Source organism: Plecotus auritus, assembly GCF_963455305.1.
Source record: "Plecotus auritus genome assembly, chromosome: 9".
Lineage (NCBI taxonomy): Eukaryota > Metazoa > Chordata > Mammalia > Chiroptera > Vespertilionidae > Plecotus > Plecotus auritus.
The window spans coordinates 120,573,075-120,596,954 of record NC_137783.1 but is presented as its reverse complement, the minus strand read 5'-3'; the positions used below and the strand labels follow the sequence as shown (position 1 = coordinate 120,596,954).

Here is a 23,880-nt window from a genome sequence, read left to right as displayed (position 1 = left end):
CAAGCTTAGACTGGCTCTTTACATGGTGTAGAGTCACACCTCAGCAATGGTTAGGAGAAAAGGGGATAACATGAAGCCTGGATAGGACCAGAGCTAAGAAAACTGATCCAATTCTGGGACTTCAGTTGGGGGATAAGCTGTTTAAATGTATCCTAGGTACACCAAGGACATTCAAAGGGCCTTGATCCAATAGATGAAGATCAGGGTGTGGCCATACTTGAAATCAGATAGGTGGCAGCATTATGCCTCCATTAGGTTTTGGAGCAGGTCCTCAATCATCAGGTGGGGAACACAAAAATCCAGACCTGAGCAAAGCAGCTGCAAAGGGCGAGGCAAATTAAAGTCAAGAAGACTGGAGTTGAAAGAAGGGCTGTGTTTCTAGGGGGAAACTGAGGTAGTAAGAATAAAAATGACTCTGGAGTCATAAAAACCTTTGTTGAATTCCATTTACTTTCCAAACTTCAGTATCCTCATGTGAAAATGGGGCTAATGACTGTATTTATTGAAAGGATCGCTATGAAAACTCAGTGGAATAATATATGTAAAGTCTACATATAGTTAGTTGTTATCAAATGTTTTATTATTGCAAATTAAATGCATGAATAAAATGTAAGTTATATAAAGGTTTGAATTATTTCACATTTGAAGCCCTAAAAATTCATTATATACTAAGAGCATTTTCTCAAAATATTTTTAACACCTTTAAGAAAAGCACTGTATCTGTTTTTTTAAAAGATGGCCAGGATTGATGTGGATTAGTTGAAAATGGCTTGTAAAGTAAGAATAACATAATATGATTCATTATAATCCTCATAATAATGTATCAATAATATGGTTATAAACATATACTTATTTTCAGTTTTTATTTTCCATGATGATGTTTTACTTAAAATGAGGACTTCACCATTAATCATTGAAATCAGTCTTTTTTATAATACAAATTCATTAACCCAGTCAGAATTCAGAATTGCAATTTAATTTTTGTTAGAAATCTTTTCATAATTCTTTTTCCTAGCTCCATACTGTATTTCTGTTAATATCTAATGATCTAAATCTTAAGAATAATGGGCACCGCCCAATAGGGGTATCTGTTATTCTGGTCCTATAGCTGTGATCCAGGGAATTGGGAGTGATGACATCTGTAACAATAAAAAAGCTTCTCTTGGTGAGAAGAAGACCAACATATAAAAGTCACACTTCAGCGTCTACAATCCGATTCATCAGCTTTCTCAAGTTTACTCAACTTTAAGAGAGCACCAGCTGCTCATATACCTGAAAGATATTGTCCTAAGACATAGTGTGGTGAGTAACCTTTACTTTCTCTTTTAAATCTCATATAAGATATTTTTTATAATATAGGTATTATTTGATGTGTATAATTTTCTACAAATAGTATGCTCTTTGTTCAAGTTACAATGTGAAAGGAGGGTTTGAGTTATGTTTAATATAAAACACCATAACACAAAATAAATTTATGCTACTAAAATACTCTGAAATCATTTATTTTTGCGATGAAGGTCTTTTGAGGGGCTTTGCTTTTTCTAAAATTATCTGAAATTACACACAAAACATTATAATTTGGCATCATATGCTTTAATGGTATCTTACTGAAATTTTGAAATAAAACAGACTAATGAGGAATAAATCATTCTGATTTAAATGACCAATATAAATTTATTAAATTGAGTTAATAGTCCATTTTTTTCTGCCGAATATTATTATCAAACTGTTTGTTTTATGATTCACAGAGAACCCAAGTTGTATACTAGAGCTGGAAAAACAGTGTTACTGCTGAATATTTATTCCCTTCAATAAAGCTTTTTTCTAATTTTCTATTCTGAAAACTATACATGAATTGTAAGGGTATTGTACACCTGATTTTTAGCTTTTTCATGACATTCTTGAAAGAAGCTTGCCTATGTTAGGAATAGGAAACAAAGCAGAGATGTCTGAAGTCACTAGGTGAATGTGATTAGAGCTAAGGTTAGACACCACAGCTCCCATCTTCTAGCTACAGTGCCTTTTAAAAATAACATGAACCAAAATTGAAGTATATGTATTTGTTGCTCCATCAATAGCTTTATATTGCACAGGGAAGCTTTATATCACACAGTGAAAATAAATGCAGTAGATCATATTGCTTATACTACTTTTTTTCATTTAGGAAATATTATTTACTGAACAATTTTCTGTTATATTAAAATCTACCAAAATTATTTTTTTCCTTTTTGTAACTTTTTATTGTTGCCAATGGGAATGGGATACTTTCACGAAGTCATCAGTAAAGCATGTTGGGGACTCAAGCACTGGAGAATGAGGTTTAGTGGTAAGATTTATTGGGGTTGAAATAAATGGGTGTGGCCAGGTTCCCAATGTCTCATTTCTGTTTTCCCACTGTAGAAAAAGTCCAGCCTTGTCTTCATCAAGCCCAGAGAAAGGCCAGGGTCCAAAAATTCTGCATGATTGGTTCAGTCCAGTTCAGTCCCTGTCCCCATCTGGCTAGCTTAGTTTCTGTCCCCAGTTGCATTTTTTTAAATTTAATAAAACTTTATTGTTCAGATTATTACAATTGTTTCTCCTTTTTCCCCCCATAGGTCCCTTTCACCTGGTTCCCACCCCACCCTCTGCCCTTACCTCCCCCCCCCCCACTGTCCTCATCCATAGGTGTATGATTTTTGTCCACTCTCTTCCTCCACCCCCATACCCTTTCCCCCTGAGAATTATCAGTCCACTCCCTTTCTATGCCCCTGATTCTATTATATTCACTAGTTTATTTTGTTCCTCAGATTTTTAATTCACTTGATTTTTAGGTTCACTTGTTGATAGATATGTATTTGTTGTTCATAATTTTTATCTTTACTTTTTTCTTCTTCCTCTTCTTTAAGAATACCTTTCAGCATTTCATATAATACTGGTTTGGTGGTGATGAACTCCTTTAGCTTTTTCTTATCTGTGAAGCTCTTTATCTGACCTTTCATTCTGAATGATAACTTTGCTGGGTAGAGTAATCTTGGTTGTAGGTTCTTGCTTTTCATCACTTTGAGTATTTCTTGCCACTCCTGTCTAGCCTGCACAGTTTCTGTTGAGAAATCAGCTGACAATCGTATGGGTGCTCCCTTGTAGGTAATTACCTGTTTTTCTCTTGCTACTTTTAATATTTTCTCTTTGTCTTTTGCCCTTGGCATTTTAATTATGATGTGTCTTGGTGTGGTCCTCTTTGGATTCCTCTTGTATGGGGTTCTGTGAGCTTCCTGGACTTGTAAGTCTATTTTAGGGGTGGGCAAACTTTTTGACTCGAGGGCCACAATGGGTTCTTAAACTGGACCGGAGGGCCAGAACAAAAGCATGGATGGAGTGTTTGTGTGAACTAATATAAATTCAAAGTAAAGGAGTGGAGGGGAGAGCAAGAGAACCGGATAGAACAGCCGGATCTGGCCCGCGGACCGTAGTTTGCCCATGGCTGGATTTCTTTCACCAGGAAGGGGAAGTTTTCAGTCATTACTTCTTCAAATAGGATTTCAATATCTTGCTCTCTGTCTTCTTCTGGCACCCCCATAATTCGGATGTTGGTATGCTTGAAGTTGTCCCAGAGGCTTCTCACACTATCTTCAACTTTTTGGATTCTTTTTTCTTTTTGCTTTTCCGGTTGAGTGTTTTTTGCTTCTTTGTTTTTCAAATCTTTGACTTGATTCTTGCATTCCTCTAGTCTGCTGTTGGGTCTCTGTATAATATTTTTTATTTCAGTCAGTGTATGTTTAATTTCTAGTTGGTCCTTTTTCATATCCTCGAGGGTCTCGCTAAATTTATCGGCCTTTTCTAGGATATTCTTGAAAAGCCTTATAACCGTGGTTTGGAATTCTATATCCAGTCATTTGTTTTCCTTCATTTCTTTCATTTGTGATCTGTTTCTTTGCCTCTGCATTTTCATTGCTTCCCTGAGTTGGTAGGGTAGCTTTGTTTGCTAGGTTTCCTATATGGTCCAGTGGGTCGGCCTCCCCAGTTAACTGAGGTGGACACTCTTGGTGCACCCTTTTGTGGACTGTGTGTATAGCATTGTTGTAGTTAAGCCTTGTTGTTGGTATCACTGGGAGGAATAGATCTCCAGGCCAGTTGGCTGTGAGGATCAGCTGTGTCTACGCTGGGAGAAGTTCGGTACTGGAGACAGCCTTATAGGATTAGACTTGCAAAATTGCAAAAGCCTCTGTGCTCAGCTTGGATGGGGCAGAGTCTCAGGGAAGAGCAGACAGTCTTGGCGCCCCGTCAGTCCTGCCCTTGCGCGCGCGCCTGTAGACCTCTGCCTTTTGCGACTCCCCTGAGTTTCCACCTTACAGTCTAGATTCCCCCCATTAGAGCGTGGGTCCCCAGGGGCTCGCCCGGAACTGGGGTTCAGTGCAGTTGGAACTAGGGTTCAGTTCAGTCAGGAGCTTCTGACTCCCTTCTGCTAGGGAAAGCCTGCGGCAACCTCCGCGTTCAGCTTTCTCTGCGAGCACTTGTGTGTGCGCACGTCTCCAAACCCGCTGCGGCTCCCCTGAGTCTCTGAGTTTCTGTGTGCCTTTCTCTCTACCTGACAGTCCAGACTCCCCCTGTATGAGCCTGGATCCATGGGGTTTCACCCGGAACTGGGTTTCAGTGCAGTTGGAACTGGGGTTCAGTGTAGTCAAGGCCTTCCTTCCCCCTCCCGCCAGAGAAAGTCAGCCAGGCACTCAGCCACCCTTCCTCTCTGTGCGCATCTCCATACCTAAGCCCTCCTTTGCCACTCCTCTGATTCTCTGTGAGCTTTCCTCTTTCCTTCTAGTTGTAGAATTTCCACTCAGCCAGCCTTCTTGTGGTTCTGGATGATGTCCGTTCTGTCTTTTAGTTGTAGTTTTGAAATTGTTGTGCGAGGCATTAGTTTAGGTGCTTACCTATGCCGCCAATTTGGTTTCTCATCTATACTACTTCTTTTTATTTTAAACTGTATCCAGCTTTATGAAAGATACGTTTCATAAACAATCATGCTATTTCAGACAGGATATGGGCAGACAATTGTTAACAGTATACAACAACTTTCTAACTCCTTTCTTCAATGAACTACCAAAATCAGAAAGCCACCATAAAACCCAGTGAAGTCTTCATCTGATGCTCTGAATAGGGAAAGTTTAGAGCGAGGGTTGAAATTTCACATTGAGCATGTTGTTTAACAGCTTTTCACAAGCCGATCCTGACTTTCAGGAAATGAAATGAAAATGGCAGAGAATACCAATGTGTAGATCCATAATCAATAAAGGAGCTGCTGCTCTTTTGAGGGAGGCCATCTCAATGGTGACACTGGTAAGTTCAGATTGCCCAACATACTGCAAATCAGTTTTTTTGGGTCAGGTGCCAAGTCTATGCTTAAAGTGGAGAGGGAGAAAAGGACATAAAGATGAATTTTAGTTTCCCACAGGATTAGGTGTTTGTGCCAAGGTGGCTAATGTGTGTCAACATCAAGAGATCCCTCCTCCCAGGAACCAAGAGGAAGTTTCTCAGAACTAGAAAGGAGCCCTAGCTGGTTTGGCTCAGTGGATAGAGCATCAGCCTGTGGACTGAAGGGTCCCAGGTTTGATTCCGGTCAAGGGCACATGCTTGGGTTGCGGGCTTGATCCCCATTAGGGGACGTGCAGCAGGAGGCAGCCAATCAATGATTCTCTCTCATCATTGATGTTTCTATCTCTTTTTCCCTCTCCCTTCCTCTCTGAAATCAATAAAGATATATTAAAAAAAAAAAAACAAAACTAGAAAGGAAAGGTATTTCCCCGCATGTCAGTCCACCTTTGGAGACATTCTATTAGTACTATATGTCCTCCCCCACTCCACCCCAAATAACAATGAAGTGATCTGTGTGCTAACAACATACCTTAAAAAAAAAAAAGTGAAACAAAATTCTGCATTTCTATAAAACTTGATAAAAAATAGTATTTCAAACTGTACAGTCACCAGAAATACACAGTTATCAAAAATGCACACACTTCACTTGGCTTCTCTAGCACCTTCAGCATTCTGTGCCTGGTCTGTTTTGGCATCTCCATTTTCTGCAGGGTCATTCCCATCTTTGCCAGCATCAGCCTTCCCTTTTCCCTTTTGGTACCTTCTGTCCCTTCTTTGCAGGGGCCTCTTAGGCTTGGGCTCTGGCTTCGGAGGAGCAGGTTTAGCTGATAACCTGGCGGATCTTCTCTGTGGTTCGTCCTTCACCTTGGCTTTATCTCCTTTAGCATCCCATTCAGCCTTTCTCTTGGGCATGATGGTGATGGTGGCTGGACATCCAACCAGAACTAAGGGGATGCAGCACCATGCGGGCTTTGCTTGGTCCAGGGTCCATCTGGCCTCCTCACACTGCTCTATTTCTTATTCCACTTCTAAATGATGCCACCACTTCAAAATAAATAAATAAAGCCAATTTCCTTTAAAATATGAGTGCATAGTGACTCTATGTGTATGTTAAAACAGAGAACATTAAGCATTAAGAAAAAGCACTTCTATAATAATAGGCTTTGCAATTACTGAAGTGCAGATTAAGATAAGACTGTTTATTTTGAGATGAAAAGCTTCATGAACAAAAGAGGAAAGTGCTAAAAATTATACTCAGACAAGATAGTTTTAAAAGAAGCTGAAGAAAAAAGAAACAAGCATTTTATATGAAGCCAAAGCTCTAAATTCTTATAATTAGATGATTTTTAAATACTTTGACACATTTTTAAATGGTAGAAGTATGCATTAATTTAGTAAAAATATCTCTAAATCAGAGTCTATTAATTTGGTATTTATGGTTATTATTGCAGTGTCTGAAATGACGTTGACTTATGAAAAAGAAATTTGCTAAGTAAAAAAAGTGTTAACAATTTACCTAAGTAAGAGAATTAGCCGTTTTCCAAGCAAATTATAAGTGCTAGGTCATAAGCAACATAAAATGCAGGAAGAAAATGTAAAAAGTAAGCATTTTCATTCCTCATGTGGCTTAAAATTCATTTAATAAAACTTGCACAAGAGCTCGCAAAAACGATTCCTTAAAAGTAAAACTAATTTATCTGGAATGTAAAACTAATCTGTCTAATGTCTAAGTCAAATTATGTGTCTATATAATGCATACTAATGTATCTGTAAAATAAAGAGGCTGATTCCAAAAGTCCTCCATGAAAACCAATGCAATTAGTTGCTGTACCACTCTGTGTACAGTTGTGTAGTTAGAAATGTAAACTGCTAAGTTTAATTATGAAGTTTGTAGAGTAAAAATATTTGTTACATACCTGCCATTTGCTTTTCCTTTTTAGTGAAGACGATGTCTGCAAAAGACATGGTTAAAGTAATGATCGTCATGTTTGCAATTTGTTTTTTTGCAAAATCAGATGGGAAACCCATAAAGTAAGTACCATTTCTTGTTCTGCATGGCAAGGACATGGGGATTGGAATTTTAGGGCTGGCTTTCTGATGGGAAGAGGAGAGCTAATGGAATGACTTCTCTGTTTCTGTTTTCTATAGAAGATCTGTGAGTGAAATACAGCTTATGCATAACCTGGGTAAACATCTGAACGCGATGGAAAGGATGGAATGGCTAAGGAAGAAGCTGCAGGATGTGCACAATTTTTTTGCCCGCGAAGCTTCTATAGTTCCCAAGGATGATGTTTCCCCGAGGCCCCGAAGAAAGGAAGACAATGTCCTGGTTGAGAGCCATCAAAAAAGCCTTGCAGAAGCAGACAAAGCTGATGTGGATGTATTAACTAAGGCTAAATCCCAGTGAAAACACATCTATCAGAGCACTGCTCCAGACAGCCTAGGGCCGTGGTCGGCAAACCGCAGGTCGCGAGCCACATGGGACTCTTTGGCCCCTTGAGTGTGGCTCTTCCACAAAATACCACGTGCAGGCGCGCACGTACAGTGCGAACGAAACTTCGTGGCCCATGCACAGAAGTCGGTTTTCAGCTCTCAAAAGAAATTTCAATCCTTGTACTGTTGATATTTGGCTCTGTTGACTAATGAGTTTGCCGACCACTGGGTTAGGAGAAAAAGGGATAACATGAAGCCTGGATAGGACCAGAGCTAAAAGAACTGATCCAATTCTGGGACTTTAGTTGGGGGATTGAAAGGGCAGAGACTCCCTTTTTGTGCTAGGCCCTTCATCCTGTCCCCAGAATAACCTCCCTTCCGAGAAAAACTACAAGAAAGCAGCTAGGCCCAAATTGGGGTATACCGTAGCATGCTCCTTCACCCATCAGGTGCCAGGGCCAGCCTGACAGGTTGAACCGGGCTGAGGTAGGGAGGTGGGAATTGAGAAAAGAAAGACAGGAGAGCAGGATCGGGAGGACTACAGATCATCGAGAGACTGCAGCAAGTTTATTAACTGCGTAATGCCTTAGGTGCACAAAACACTGAATAGGAGGTCTGTCAAGAGGAATGTATTCTTTGTTCCTCTTAATCTCTAAGGGAGAGACAGAGCAGAAGGACAAATTCTCAGTACAGCAAATCTCAGTAAATAGTTACAGACTTCTTGGTAAGCGATGAAAGGTTGTTCTCATTCTGCTGATAACCGCCATCTAAACAAGCCTGGGAAAACTGTGTGGGTAGGGGACAGCCTTGCTAGTCCCTTCAGGTGACCTGGAACTGACCAATCGGGGTCAGCCAACTCAGGGGACCCTCTCCCTGCCCCAGACCCCTATAAAACCTTTGTCCTGTTGAAGCTCTCTCTCTCTCTCTCCACCTTGCCGCTACGCCGGGATGTGTGTGTGTGGGGGGGACTGAGCTCGAGTTAGCTCGAATAAAGGCTCTTTGCTTTTGCATTGGACTCGGCTCCCTGGTGATCTTTGGGGACCACGAAATCTGGGCATAACAGGATAAGCTGCTTAAATGAATCCTAGGTACACCAAGGACATTCAAAGGACCTTGATCCAATAGATGGAGACCAGGGTGTGGCCATATTTGAAATCAGATAGGTGGCAGCATTATGCCTCCATTAGGTTTTGGAGCAGGTCCTCAATCATCAGGTGGGGAACACAAGAATCCAGACCTGAGCAAAGCAGCTGCAAAGGGCGAGGCAAATTAAAGTCAGGAAGACTGGAGTTGAAAGGGCTGTGTTTCTAGGGGAAACTGATGTAGTAAGAATAAAAATGACTCTGGAGTCATAAAAACCTTTGTTAAATTCCATTTTCTTTACTTTCCAAACCTCAGTGTCCTCATGAGAAAATGGGGCTAATGACTGTATTTATTAAAAGGATTGCTATGAAAACTCAGTGCAATTGAAGCATCCATCTTATACAAAAACTGCTGTTTGAAATTGTAACCCTGCTATTTGGCTTCTGTAAATGCTTGCTTGCTTAAATAATAAGGAAAATAAGACTACTCCCACTTCAGAGAGGCCATTAAACCTTCCCCGGATGAAATTATCAGTTCTGGCACCTGCCAAGCCTTTGGTTGCGGTCTCAAGGCCCCAGCACATAGGGGCTCTTTAAGAACTTGCAAAGGGGGCCGGAAACACCCCATATTTGGGAGACAAAGAAGGTAAAAACATACAAATAGGGAAAGTTCCTTCACGTTGGGGCCCAGAATTTGAGAGACATTTTCCTCTGGACCTGCGTGTAATAAATGTAACTCCATCTCTCTAAGTATTGCTTGGTTCTTCTCTGGTTTTCTATAACAGAATAATATATGTAAAGTCTACCTATAGTTAGTGCTTATCAAATGTTTTATTATTGCAAATAAATGCATGAATAAAATGTAAGTTATATAAAAGTTTGAATTTTTTCACATTTGAAGCCCTAAAAATTTATTATATACTAAGAGCATTTTCTCAAAATATTTTTAACACCTTTAAGAAAAGCACTATATCTGTTTTTTTAAAAGATGGCCAGGATTGATGTGGATTAGTTGAAAATGGCTTGTAAAGTAAGAATAACATAATATGATTCATTATAATCCTTATAATAATGTATCAATAATATGGTTATAAACATATACTTATTTTCAGTTTTTATTTTCCATGATGATATTTTACTTAAAATGAGGACTTCACCATAAATCATTGAAATCAGTCTTTTTTATAATACAAATTCATTAACCCAGTAAGAATTGCAATTTAATAAATGTTAGAAATCTTTGCATCATTCTCTTCCCCAGCCCCACGCTGTGTTCCTGTTAATATCTAATGTATAAATCTTAAGAGGAATGAGCACCGCCCAATAGGGGTATCTGTTATTCTGGTCCTATAGTTGTGACCCAGAGAATTGGGAGTGATGTCATCCATAACAATAAAAAAGCTTCTCTTGGTGAGAGGAATACCTGGATATATAAAAGTCACACTGAAGCATCTACAATCCAATTCATCAGCTTTCTCAAGTTTACTCAACTTTAAGAGAGCACCAGCTGCTAATATACCTGAAAGATATTGCTCTAAGATATTGTGTGGTGAGTAACCTTTAGTTTCTCTTTTAAATCTCATATAAAAAATATTTTTTATAATCTATGTATTATTTGATGTGTATAATTTTCTACAAAATAGCATGCTGTTTGTTCAAGTTACAATGTGAAAGGAGGGTTTGAGTTATGTTTAATATAAAATGCCACAACACAAAATAAATTTATGCTACTAAAATACTCTGAAATCATTTATTTTTGTGATGAAAGTCTTTTGAGAGACCTTGCTTTTTCTAAATTTATCTGAAATTACACACAAAACATTATAATTTGGTATCATATGCTTTAATGGTATCTTACTGAAATTTTGAAATAAAACAGACTAATGAGGAATAAATCATACTGATTTAAATAACCAGCCCTAGCTGGTTTGGCTCAGTGGATAGAGCATCAGCCTGCGGACTGAAGGGTCCCAGGTTCAATTCCAGCCAAGGGCACATGCCTGGGTTTCAGGCACCATCCCCAGTAGGGGATGTGCAGGAGGCAGCCGATCAATGATTTTCTCTCATCATTGATGTTTCTATCTCTCTCTCCCTCTCCCTTCCTCTCTGAAATCAACAAAGAAATATATTTAAAGAAAAAATAACCAGTACAAACTTAATAAATTGAGTTCACAGTCTATTTTTCCTGCAGAATATCCTTATCAAACTGTTTTATGACTCACAGAGAACTAAGTTGTATACTAGAGCTGGAAAATCAGTGTTACTGTTGAATATTATTCCCTTTAATAAAGCTTTTTTCTAATTTTCTATTTTGAAAACTGTACATGAATTGTAAGAGTATTGTACACCTGATTTTTCAGCTTTTTCATGACATTCTTGTAAGAAGCTTGTCTCTACTAGGATTAGGAAACAAAGCAGAGATGTCTGAAGTCACTAGGTGAATGTGATAGAGCTAAGATTAGACACCAGTGCTCCCATCTTCTAGCTACAGTGCCTTTTAAAATAACATGAACCAAAATTGAAGTATATGTATTTGTTGCTCCATCAATAGCTTTATATTGCACCGGGAAGCTTTATATCGCACTGTGAAAATAAATGTAGTAGATCATATTGCTTATACTACTTCTTTTTATTTTAAACTGTATCCAGCTTTATGAAAGATACGTTTCATAAACAATCATGCTATTTCAGACAGGATATGGGCAGACAATTGTTAACAGTATACAACAACTTTCTAACTCCTTTCTTCAATGAACTACCAAAATCAGAAAGCCACCATAAAACCCAGTGAAGTCTTCATCTGATGCTCTGAATAGGGAAAGTTTAGAGCGAGGGTTGACATTTCACATTGAGCATGTTGTTTAACAACTTTTCACAAGCCAACCCTGACTTTCAGGAAATGAAATGAAAATGGCAGAGAATATCAATCTGTAGATCCACAATCAATAAAGGAGCTGCTGCTCTTTTGAGGGAGGCCATCTCAATGGTGACACTGGTAAGTTCAGATTGCCCAACATACTGCAAATCAGTTTTTTTGGGTCAGGTGCCAATAGGTCTCTGGGCTTAAGAGAGCCAAGTCTATGCTTAAAGTGGAGAGGGAGAAAAGAACATGAAAACAAATTTTAGTTTCCCACATGATAAGATGTTTGTGCCACGATGGCTAATGTGTGTCAACATCAAGAGATCCCTCCTCCCAGGAACCAAGAGGAAGTTTCTCAAAACTAGAAGGGAAAGGTATTTCCCCTTCCCCATGTCAGTCCAGCTTTGGAGACATTCTATTAGTACTATATGTCCTCCCCTCCAACCACCCCCCTCCCCCAAATAACAATGAAGTGTTCTGTGTGCTAACAACATAGCTTAAAAAAAAAAGTAAAACAAAATTCTGCATTTCTATAATACTTGATAAAAAATAGTATTTCAAACTGCACAGTCACCAGAAATACACAGTTATCAAAAATGCACACACTTCACTTGGCTTCTCCAGCACCTTCAGCGTTCTGTGCCTGGTCTGTTTTGGCATCTCCATTTTCTGCAGGGTCATTCCCATCTTTGCCAACATCAGCCTTCCCTTTCCCCTTTTGGTACCTTCTGTCCCTTCTTTGCAGGGGCCTCTTAGGCTTGGGCTCTGGCTTTGGAGGAGCAGGTTTAGCTGATAACCTGGTCTGGGGGTCGATATCGCCTCCTCACACTGCTCTATTTCTTATTCCACTTCTAAATGATGCCACCACTTCAAAAATAAATAAATAAATCTATTTTCCTTTAAAATATGAGTGCATAGTGACTCTGTGTATGTTAAAAAGAGAACATTAAGCATTAAGAAAAAGCGCTTCTCTAATAATAGGCTTTGCAATTAGTGAAGTGCAGATTAAGATAAGACTGTTTATTTTGAGATGAAAAGCTTCATGAACAAAAGAGGAAAGTGCTAAAAATTATACTCAGACAAGATAGTTTTAAAAGAAGCTGAAGAAAAAAGAAACAAGCATTTTATATGAAGCCAAAGCTCTAAATTCTTATAATTAATTAGATGATTTTTAAATACTTTGACACATTTTTAAATGGTAGAAGTATGCATTATTTTAGTGAAAATATCTCTAAATCGGAGACTTTAATTTGGTCTGTATGGTTATTATTGCAGTGCTTGAAATTACGTTGACTTATGCAAAGAAATTTGCTAAGTAAATAAACAGTGTTAATAATTTACCTAAGTAAGAGAATTAGCCATTTTCCAAGCAAATTATAAGCGCTAGGTCATAAGCAACATAAAATGCAGGAGGAAAATGTAAAAAGTAAGCATTTTCATTCCTCATGTGGCTTAAAATTCATTTAATAAAACTTGCACAAGAACTCGCAAAACGATTCCTTAAAAGTAAAACTAATTTATCTGGAATGTAAAACTAATCTGTCTGATGTCTAAGTCAAATTATGTGTCTATATAATACATACTAATGTATCTGTAAAATAAAGAGGCTGATTCCAAAAGTCCTCCATGAAAACCAATGCAATTAGTTGCTGTACCACTCTGTGTACAGTTCTGTAGTTACATACCTGCCATTTGCTTTTCCTTTTTAGTGAAGACGATGTCTGCAAAAGACATGGTTATAGTAATGATCGTCATGTTTGCAATTTGTTTTTTTGCAAAATCAGATGGGAAACCCATAAAGTAAGTACCATTTCTTGTTCTGCATGGCGAGGACATGGGGATTGGAATTTTAGGGCTGGCTTTCTGATGGGAAGAGGAGAGCCAATGGAGTGACTTCTCTGTTTCTGTTCCCTACAGCAGTAGATCTGTGGGTGAAATACAGCTTTTGCATGATCTGCGTGAACATCTGAACATGAAGGAAAGGCAAGAGTTGATACTGAAGTTTCTGAGGAAAATTCACTATAGAGGTCCTATCTTTCCCAAGGATGATGTTTCTGAGAATTCCCAAAGAAAGGAAGACAATGTCCTGGTTGAGAGCCATCAAAATAGCCTTGCAGAAGCAGACAAAGCTGATGTGGATGTATTACCTAAGGCTAAATCCCAGTGAAAACACTGCTCCAGACAGCCTAGGGAAACAAAATTCCACCCTCTGTTATGATTACCAAGTACCAATATTTCTATATTACCAAACTTTACATGTAATCCATTGCTAGCTATGATAGCTATTATTTAATTGATTATTTTCATTTTATTTCTATTCAAGAATCTTTCAATCATTCTATTTCTGTGCCAGCCGGGCTGTTTATTCTTTTTAAAGTATGTTATTGTACAATTTGTAAAAGAATAAAATTGCCCTCTTTAACCTCACTGTCATCTTTCAATGCAAAATAAAAGTTAATGATCATGATTCTTAAAAAGTGACATTAAGTATTTTTCACTTGTTATAAGAATACTTGAGGCCTGGTGCACGAAATTTGTGCACTGGCAGGGGTTGCCCTCAGCCGGCCTGCACCCTCTCCAATCTAGGACCCCTTGGAGGATGTCCAACTGATGGTTTAGGGATCAGGCCTAAATTGGCAGTTGGACATCCCTCTCACAATCCGGGACTGCTGGCTCCCAACCACTTGCCTGCCTGCCTGATTGCCTCTAACCGCTTCTGCCTGCCAGTCTGATCACCCCCTAACCGCTCCCGGCTGGCTTGATTAACACCTAACCATTCCCCTGCTCGCATGATTGACACCTAACTGTTCCCCTGCCAGCCCAATCACCCCCAACTGCCCTCCCCTATAGACCTGGTCACCCCCAACTGCCCTCCCCTGAAGGCCTGGTCGTCCCCAACTGCCCTCCCTGCCGGCCATCTTGTGACAACATGGGGGCGGCCATCTTGTGATGTGAGTGCCTGAGGGTCAATTTGCATATTACCTTTTTATTATATGGGATCTTATTGGTTATCAGTAATACCAACATGTTTAAATGGATCATGACTAGGAAGAACAACATAAAATGGTTTTATTTTCAGTTTTATTGAAAAATAATGGACATACATCACTATATAAGTTAAAGGTGTACAACATGATGGTTTGATGTACATATATTGTGAAATGATTATATGTTGAACATCATCCTTTTAGTAATATTATCAAAGTACCAGGTCCCCAAATTTTACTAACTAGATACTATTGTCCTCTTCATTTCAGGAAAGATAATGAAATACTCAGAAAGGGAGAAAGTGATCTGAAACTTGAATGCAAAAGCATTTGCCTATACACAAACCTACAGATCATATTTCTAGTCTGAACCCCAAATATCATGAAATAGAGTTTTTCTTTAAAATATATTTTATTGATTCCCTACAGAGAGGAAGGGAGAGGGAGGGAGAGTTAGAAACATCGATGAGAGAGAAACATTGATCAGCTGCCTCCTGCACACCCCCTACTGGGGATGTGCCTGCAACCAAGGTACATGCCCTTGACCGGAATTGAACCTGGGACTCGTGAGTCCACAGGCTGACGCTCTATCCACTGAGCCAAACCAGTCAGGGCGAAATAGAGTTTTTGTATATTTTAGAATATAACTTCATTTATTTGTCATTTGACACATATCTATTTAGGGTCCGTTACTTGCCGTGTACTATAATAGGCACTGGACATACATTGGTAAGCAAAATAGACACAGTTCTTGTCTTCATGGGGCCAATAAATTAGTATGGAAGACAGACATTAATTCATTATTAACTTTGATAAGTGCTATAAAAGAAAAGCATAAGATACTTCAGGAGTGTAAAATATGCAGCTCTGATCTACTTAGGTCAATACTGTCCAATACAACTGTCTGTGATTATGGAAATGTTCTGTATTCTGTGCTGTCCAATACCATAGCCACCTATGCATTTAAAATGTGCCTTGTGTCCAGATGGTCTCACGCATCCACAATTCCCACTCATTTTTACAGCCAGAAGTTATGGGTACTTCTCTCCCTGGTACTGGAACTCTCTTTTGGGAGGCCTGATTTGGGGCTTTGATCCCTCACTCCTTAGGGGTGAGCTTCACAAACAAGATATCCCTCTGGATTTTTATCTGCCACACATGTGTTCGGTGTCTCCACCCCTCCTACCAGTCTCAATGTGGCTTCTTCTTTAATTCCCTAGTTGTAGGACTTCCAGTCAGCTAGATTTCAGGTAGTTCTGAATGACGGTTGTTCTGTAATTTTAATTTAGTTGTAATTTTGATGTGTTTATGGGAGGATTGCCATACTGCATTTACCTATGCCACCATCTTGACTAAAAGCCCTTTACTTTTATTACTGTATATACAAAATCATGTATAAAACATAAATGTATATTTTTAAGAAAAAATATAAAATGAACACCATTACTCACTACTCAGATTATGAAATAGAATATTGCCAGTATCTTAGAAAATCCTTGTTAGCCCTTCCTTAGTCACATCCCTCTTCCTCCTAGCTTCCTTTTTATATTTATCATTATTCTCTTTTTCTTTCCTTTTCTATGTCCTTTTTTTCCCTTTCTTTTTTAAATCCTTGCCCAAGGATATGTTTAGAAAGAGAAAGAGAGAGAGAGAGAGAGAGAGAGAGAGAGAGAGAGAGAGAGAGAGAGAGAGATGAAAGAGAAACATTTATCAGTTGCCTCCCCTACACACCCAGCTAAGGTTTTCTTGCTTCTCTTTATAGAATGTCAAGATCACTTGATTAGATGAATAGTCTAAAATCATTTTTTTTGTTTTGTTAATACTCACCTGAGGATATTTTTTCCATTTTTTTTTTCTGAGAGAGTAGAAGAGAGGGAGGGAGGGAGAGAGAGAAACATTGATGTGAGAGAGACACATCAACTGGTTGCCTCCTGCATGTACCCCAATTGGGGGCAGGGAGCAAACCCTGAAACCCAGGTATGTGCCCCTGACCGGGAGTTGAGTCTGAGATCTTTCCGTGTGGAGGCCAATGCTTAACCACTGAGCAACACTGGCCAGGGCTCTAATATAATTTTTTAAAATGTATGCTTTTGTATAACATGGACTCTATCTTTCTAGCTCATGATATCTATTTTCTCACCATCCACTATAACTAATCCCTGCTTCATAGTTTTAGGTTTTTGTTAGTGTTTAACATAAAAGTACTCATTTCTGAATTAGTTAGGGTGAACAAATTGCTGTGACAAATGTATAGCCACCTAGATTAAATAGAAGGTGATTTCTTGTTCACATAACAGTATTGGAATGTTATATTACTGGGCTGGTTAAGGGGTGGCTAGGGACTCAGTTTCTATCATCATAACCCCAGGGTTGTCTCCATTCCAGTTAGTTGGAATTAAAAATGTAGAAATGCCATGGGGGAAGTTTTTACCAGCTAGGCCTGGAAAGGTGACACCATCTCTTCATATTTCAATGATTATAATATAGTCATACTTTATATTGTAACTAGAGGCCCGGTGCACAAAATTCGTGCATGGGGGGTGTGTCCCTCAGCCCATCCTGCACCCTCTCCAATCTGGGACCCCTCAAAGGATGTCCGACTGCCCGATTAGGCCCGATCCTAAACGGGCAGTTGGACATCCCTCTCACAATCCAGGACTGCTGGCTCCAAACTGCTTGCCTGCCTGCCTTCCTGATTGCCCCTAATCGCTTCTGCCTGCCAGCCTGGTCACCCCCTAACCACTCCCCTGCCAGCCTGATTGATGCCTAACGGCTCCCCTGCCAGCCTGTTTGTCCCTAACTGCCCTCCCCTGCAGGCCTGGTCACCCCTAACTGCACTCCCCTGCAGGCCTTGTTTCCCCCCCCCCCAACTTCTCTCCCCTGCAGGCCTGCGTCCCCCACAACTGCCCTTCCCTGCAGGCCCAGTCGCCCCCAACTTCCCTCCTCTGCCAGCCTGGTCCCCCCCCAACTGCCCTCCCCTACAGGCTTGATCACCCCTAACTGCACCTTGCAGGCCTGGTTCCTCCCAACTTCCCTCCCCTGCTGGCCATCTTGTGTCCACATGGGGGCAGCAATCTTTGACCACATGGGGGCAGCCATCTTGTGTGTTGCAGTGATGGTCAATCTGCATATTACTCTTTTATTAGATAGGATAGAGGCCTGGTGCACGGGTGGGGGCCAGCTGGTTTGCCCTGAAGGGTGTCTCGGATCAGGGTGGGGGTTCCCTTGGTGCATGGAGCGGCCTGGTGAGGGGCCTGTGGTGGTTTGCAGGCGGGCCATGCCCCTCAGCCACCCAAGCAGAGGCCCTGCTATCTGGGATTTATTTATCTTCTGTAATTGAAACTTTGTAGTCTTTTTTTTTAAATAAATCTTTATTCAGATTATTACAATTGTTTATCCTTTTTCCCCCCATAGCTCCCCTCCACCTGGTTCCCACCCCACCTTCTGCCCTTACCTCCCCCCCACTGTCCTCATCCATAGGTGTATGATTTTTGTCCAGTTTCTTCCTGAACCCCCCCCCACCACACACCCCTTTCCCCCTGAGAATTATCAGTCCACTCCCTTTCTATGCCCCTGATTTTATTATATTCACTAGTTTATTCTGTTCATCAGGTTTTTAATTCACTTGATTTTTAGGTTCACTTGTTGGTAGATATGTATTTGTTGTTCATAATTTTTATCTTTACTTTTTTTTTTCTTCTTGCTCTTCTTTAAGAATACCTTTCAGCATTTCATATAATACTGGTTTGGTGGTGATGAACTCCTTTAGCTTTTTCTTATCTGTGAAGCTCTTTATCTGACCTTCCATTCTGAATGATAACTTTGCTGGGTAGAGTAATCTTGGTTGTAGGTTCTTGCTTTTCATCACTTTGAATATTTCTTGCCACTCCCGTCTGGCCTGCATAGTTTCTGTTGAGAAATCAGCTGACAATCGTATGGGTGCTCCCTTGTAGGTAATTAACTGTTTTTCACTTGCTGCTTTTAAGATTCTCTCTTTGTCTTTTGCTCTTGGCATTTTAATTATGATGTGTCTTGGTGTGGTCCTCTTTGGATTCCTTTTGTTTGGGGTTCTGTGCGCTTCCTGGACTTGTAAGTCTATTTCTTTCACCAGGTGGGGGAAGTTTTCAGTCATTATTTCTTCAAATAGGTTTTCAGTATCTTGCTCTCTCTCTTCTTCTGGCACCCCCATAATTCTGATGTTGGTACGCTTGAAGTTGTCCCAGAGGCTTCTTACACTATCTTCAACTTTTTGGATTTTTTTTTCTTTTTGCTTTTTCGGTTGAGTGTTTTTTGCTTCTTTGTATTTCAATTCTTTGACTTGATTCTTGTGTTCCTCTATTCTGTTTCTGGGTCTCTGTATAATATTTTTTATTTCAGTCATTGTATGTTTAATTTCTAGTTGGTCCTTTTTCATATCTTCGAGGGTCTCGTTATATTTATCGGCCTTTTCTAGGATATTCTTAAAAAAACCTTATAACCGTGGTTTTGAATTCTATATCCAGTCGTTTGTTTTCCTCCATTTCTTTCGTTTGTGATCTGTTTCTCTGACGCCGCATTTTCACTACTTCCCTGAGTTGGTAGGATAGATTTGTGTGCTAAGTTTCCTATATGGCCCATTGGGTCGGCCTCCCCAGTTAACCTGAGGTGGACACTCTTGGTGCACCCCTTTGTGGACTGTGTGTACAGCCTTGTTGTAGTTAAGTCTTGATTGTTGTTGGTATCACTGGGAGGAATTGACCTCCAGGCCAGTTGGCTGTGAGGATCAGCTGTGTCTATGCTGGGAGAAGTTCGGTGCTGGAGACAGCCTTATAGGATTAGACTTGCCAACTTGCAATAGCCTCTGTGCTCAGCTTGGATGGGGTGGAGTCTCAGGGCGAAGAAGACAGTCTTGGCTTCCAGTCAGCCTTGCTGTTACGCGCGCACGCTTATGCCTCTAGACCTCTGCCTTCCCCGGCTCCCGAGTCTCTGCCCGAGAGTCCAGATTCCCCCCACAAGAGCGTCGGTCCCCAGGGGCTCGCCTGGAACTGGGGTTCAGCACAGTCAGAACTGGGGCTCAGTGCAGTCAGGAGTTTCTTACTCCCACTAGGGAAAGCCTGTGGCAACCTCCACAGCCTTTGTGCACACTGGCACGCGTGCGCCTTCAGACCTCTGCCTTTCCCGGCTCCCGAATCTCTGCCCGAGAGTCCAGATTCCCCCCGTAAGAGCGTGGGTCCCCAGGGGCTCGCCTGGAACTGGGGTTCAGTGCAGTCAGGAGCTTCTGACTCCCTTTTGCTAGGGAAAGCCTGTGGCAACCTCCGCAGCCTTTGTGCACACTGGCGCGTGCGTCTCCAGACCCCTGCCTGCCGGGGCTCCCCTGGGTCTCCCCCGCTTCTCTGAGTCTCCGGGTGCCTTTCTCCCTACTTGACAGTCCAGACTCCCCCTGTATGAGCCTGGGTTCACGGGGTTTTGCCCAGGACTGGGGTTCAGTGCAGTCAGAAATGGGGTTCAGTGTGGTTGCGGGCTTTTTTCCCCCTTCCGCCAGAGAAAGTCAGCCAGGCTCTCAGCCGCCCTTCCTCTCTGCGTGCACAAAGACCCTTTGCCGTACCTTCAATTCTCTGTGAGCTTTTCTCTTTCCTTCTAGTTGTAGAATTTTCACTCAGCCAGCTTTCCTGTGGTTCTGGATGGTGTCCGTTCTGTGTTTTAGTTGTAGTTTTGAAATTGTTGTGCGAGGCAGCAGTTTAGGTGCTTACCTATGCCGCCATCTTGGTTTCTCCGAAACTTTGTAGTTTTTAGTGGAGCCAAGACTCCTGCTTGCTCCGTGGCTGCAGCCATTTTTGTTGGGATTTATTTATCTTCTATAATTGAAACTTTGTATCCTTGATTGGAGGCCTAGGCCAGCCAGTGTGTGCGGAAAGCTTGGCTTCCTCCATTACCGGGAAAACCCAAGTCTCCTGCTCTCTCCGTGGCCGCAGCCATCTTGGTTGGGTTAATTTGCATACTTGCTCCTGATTGGCAGAGGGCGTGGCTTGTGGGTGTAGCAGAGTGATGGTTAATTTGTATTATACTCTTTTATTAGATAGGATATTGGAATGGCCCGGGGCAGCTGGAAAACGTAGTCTCTGGTTGGGTAGATATTTCCCTCTGACTACTCTATACTGTTTTCCATACATGGTGTACCAATTTACATTCCCACCAACAGTTTACAAAGGATCCAACTTCTTCATATTTGCTACTCATTGTCTTTTTTATATTAGCCTTTTTGATATTAGCTATTTTAACAGGTGTGAGGTGATATCTCATTGTTGTTTTTTTATTTTTAAACTTTATTATTTTTTTGTTAATCTTCACCTGATGATATATTTTTCCACTGGTTTTTAGAAAGAGTAGAAGTGGGGGTGGAGAGAGAGAGAGAGAGAGAGAGAGAGAGAGAGAGAGAGAGAGAGAGATGTGAGAGGGACACATTGATTGGTTGCCTCTCTCACCTCAATCACGGGGTGAGGCTTGAACCTGCAGCCCAGGTACATGCCCTTGACATGGAATCAAACTGGAGACTCTTGGGTGCACAGGCTGATGCTCTAACCACTGAGTCACACAGGCCAGGGCTCATTGTTGTTTTGATTTGTATTTTCCTAGTGATTACTCACTTGAGTACCTTTTCATATACCTGTGGGCCATACCTACTAATACATGTCTTCTTTTGAGAGATGTCTATTTAAATACTTTGCCAATTTATAAATAGGGTGGGTTGTTTATTTGTTTTGCTATTGAGATGGGAGTTACAGACATTTAAAAAAGTGTAACAGCCTTAGCTGCTTTGGCTTAGTGGGTAGAGTGTCAGCCTGCTGATTAAAAGGTCCCAGGTTCAATTCTGGTCAAGGGCACTTGCCCAGGTTGTGGGCTCCATCCCCAGTGGGGGGCATGCAGGAGGCAGCCATTCAATGATTCTCTCATCACTGATGTTTCTCTCTCTTTCTCATTTCCTCTTTAAAATCAATAAAAATATATTTAAAAAATGAAATAAAAAAATAAAACAGAATGAGTATAACAAATTGGACCCAAAGAGTTAACTGTGATATGCAATCCAGTAGCATAGCTCTTTGAGGTATCCTATCTAATAAAAGAGTAATATGCAAATTGACCATCATTCCAAGACACAAGATGGCTGCCCCCATGTGGACACAAGATGGCCACCACAAGTTGGCCTGCAGGGGAGGGCAGTTGTGGGCAGTTGGGGGGGACCCAGGCCTGCAGGGGAGGGCAGTTGGGGGGGGGGACCAGGCCTGCAGGGGAGGGCAGTTGGGGGCAATCAGGCCAACAGGGAGGGCAATTAGGGGTGACCGGGCCAGCAGAGGAGGGCAGTTGGGAGTGACCAGGCCAGCAGGGGAGGGCAGTTGGGGGGGACCCAGGCCTGCAGGGGAGGGCAGTTGGGGGGGACCAGGCCTGCAGAGGAGGACAGTTGGGGGGGGGCCAGGCCAGCAGGGAAGGGCAGTTAAGGGTGACCAGGTCAGCAGGGGAGGGCATTTAGGGGCAATTGTGCTGCCTGGGGAGCAGTTAGGTGTCGATCAGGCTGGCAGGGGAGTGGTTAGTGGTTGATCAGGCTGGCAGGAAGAAGTGATTAGGGGCAACCAGGCAGAGACAGGTGAGCGGTTTGGAGCCTGCAGTCCTCGATTGTGAGAGAGATGTCCAACCGCCCGTTTAGGCCCGATCCCAGTGGGATCGGGCCTAAACGGGTGGTTGAACATCCCTCAAGGGGTCCCAGATTGGAGAGGGTGCAGGCTGGCCTGAGGGACAACCCCCCCCCATGCACGAATTTTGTGCACCGTGCCTCTAGTAATTTACATAAAATTCACATATTGTATGCAATGATATTTAGCATTTATAAAGTTTTGCAACTATCACTTATCTAGTCTTTACCATCAATTCAAAAGTTTTCTTGAGCCTATTTGCAGTTAATCCTTGCCTCTACTCCTAGCCCCAGGCAACCATGGATCAGCTTTCTGTCTATAAATTTGCCTTCTCTGGTCAGTTCATCTAACAGCATTATACAACATGTGTGAATCATATATATTCTTTAAGGCCCCAGATCAAACATTCTTCCTTTCATTTCTCTTTCCTGCACCTTCTTCATCTCTTCAGTTAAGAGGAATTTTTTCTATCTCTGACCTCCCATAGCACATTATCTTTATCTCCTTATAACACAAATAGTTTTCCTTTTATTTGTTACTTAATTACATAGCTCATTTATGCCAGTAGAACCTGTATATTAATGATGTTTGTATCTCCCCTAGTGTTCTTATCCAGGGTCTTAGCCAATATTTGCTGAAGTCCTTTTTGTGTGAATAATATTTTCATGTTCCTGCCATTAGGTGGCAGTGCTCAAATCTTGTACAAAGAAATCCCAAATTTTAATGCAAAGAGGATTCTGGGTCTGTGATTTATCATTAATTTTTTGAGTAAGTATTCAACCAGAAGTCTGTCTTATCCTCTGCTGTGAAATAATCTTGAGTTAGCATGTTATGAGGTGCAATGATATAGACAACCAGAGAAGCTTGTTTGCTCATTGCTTCTACATGAAACATTTTGTTTCTGCTAAATTGGAAATTCCATATTGACCTCTTTGGTACATGCATTGATACTGTGGAAGGAAGACTTTCATTAAGGGTCTTTCATTCAGTTAGCATTTACAAATTATTGTGCAGAACAGTTTGTGATGGTGTGGATCAATGGCATTACCTATTGGATATATAGCTGCTACCCATGCTTCCAAATTAATATCAGTATTTGAAAGGTTAACTTTCCTTTTAAAGCAGACAACAATGGAACTTTATTTTTAGGTTCTCTCACTCTCTCTCTCTCTCTTTAAGGAGTAACAATGAAACGGACTACTAGTATAAGTCCCTCACAGCAAGATAAAATAATTTGACTGGATTCTGTCATAGACAAAGTCTCTGTATTTCATCTGAAATTTCTGGCTGATATAATTTTTCCAGAGTTTTCTGAAAAATTCCTAAAACTTGTATTAGCACTTGTGAAGTATGCTAAGCGGAGCACCTGATTGGTCCACAGCAGGGTTAGAACTACTTTTTGTTTTCTTCTTAGTGTTGGGTTTATTTGTAGGAAGAGTAGGGTGAGCCAAATGAAACTATAGTATACATAAATATAGGTAGTATTATTAAAAAAATGTGTGTAAAGG

The 23,880-nt window shown here is 41.0% G+C and overlaps 2 protein-coding genes and 1 pseudogene across 3 annotated transcripts; 2 read left to right on the top strand and 1 right to left on the bottom strand.

The window, feature by feature from the left end:
* Positions 1-5,988: 5,988 nt before the first annotated feature.
* LOC308234064 (non-histone chromosomal protein HMG-17-like) lies at positions 5,989-6,258 on the bottom strand (annotated as a pseudogene). Its single transcript has one exon. The product of its transcript is annotated as a non-histone chromosomal protein HMG-17-like (transcript).
* A 1,036-nt stretch (positions 6,259-7,294) lies between these two features.
* LOC308234082 (parathyroid hormone-like) lies at positions 7,295-8,299 on the top strand (the record flags this gene model as incomplete). Its single annotated transcript, XM_080641276.1, has 2 exons — positions 7,295-7,377; positions 7,495-8,299. 2 exons carry the CDS (start codon positions 7,295-7,297, stop codon positions 7,751-7,753), a joined length of 342 nt encoding a protein of 113 aa, XP_080497402.1. The 3' UTR covers positions 7,754-8,299.
* Positions 8,300-13,438: 5,139 nt separating this feature from the next.
* On the top strand, positions 13,439-13,888 carry LOC308233704 (parathyroid hormone-like; the record flags this gene model as incomplete). Its single annotated transcript, XM_080640668.1, has 2 exons — positions 13,439-13,521; positions 13,639-13,888. The coding sequence occupies 2 exons, from the start codon at positions 13,439-13,441 to the stop codon at positions 13,886-13,888; spliced, it is 333 nt and encodes a 110-aa protein (XP_080496794.1).
* Positions 13,889-23,880: the final 9,992 nt, after the last annotated feature.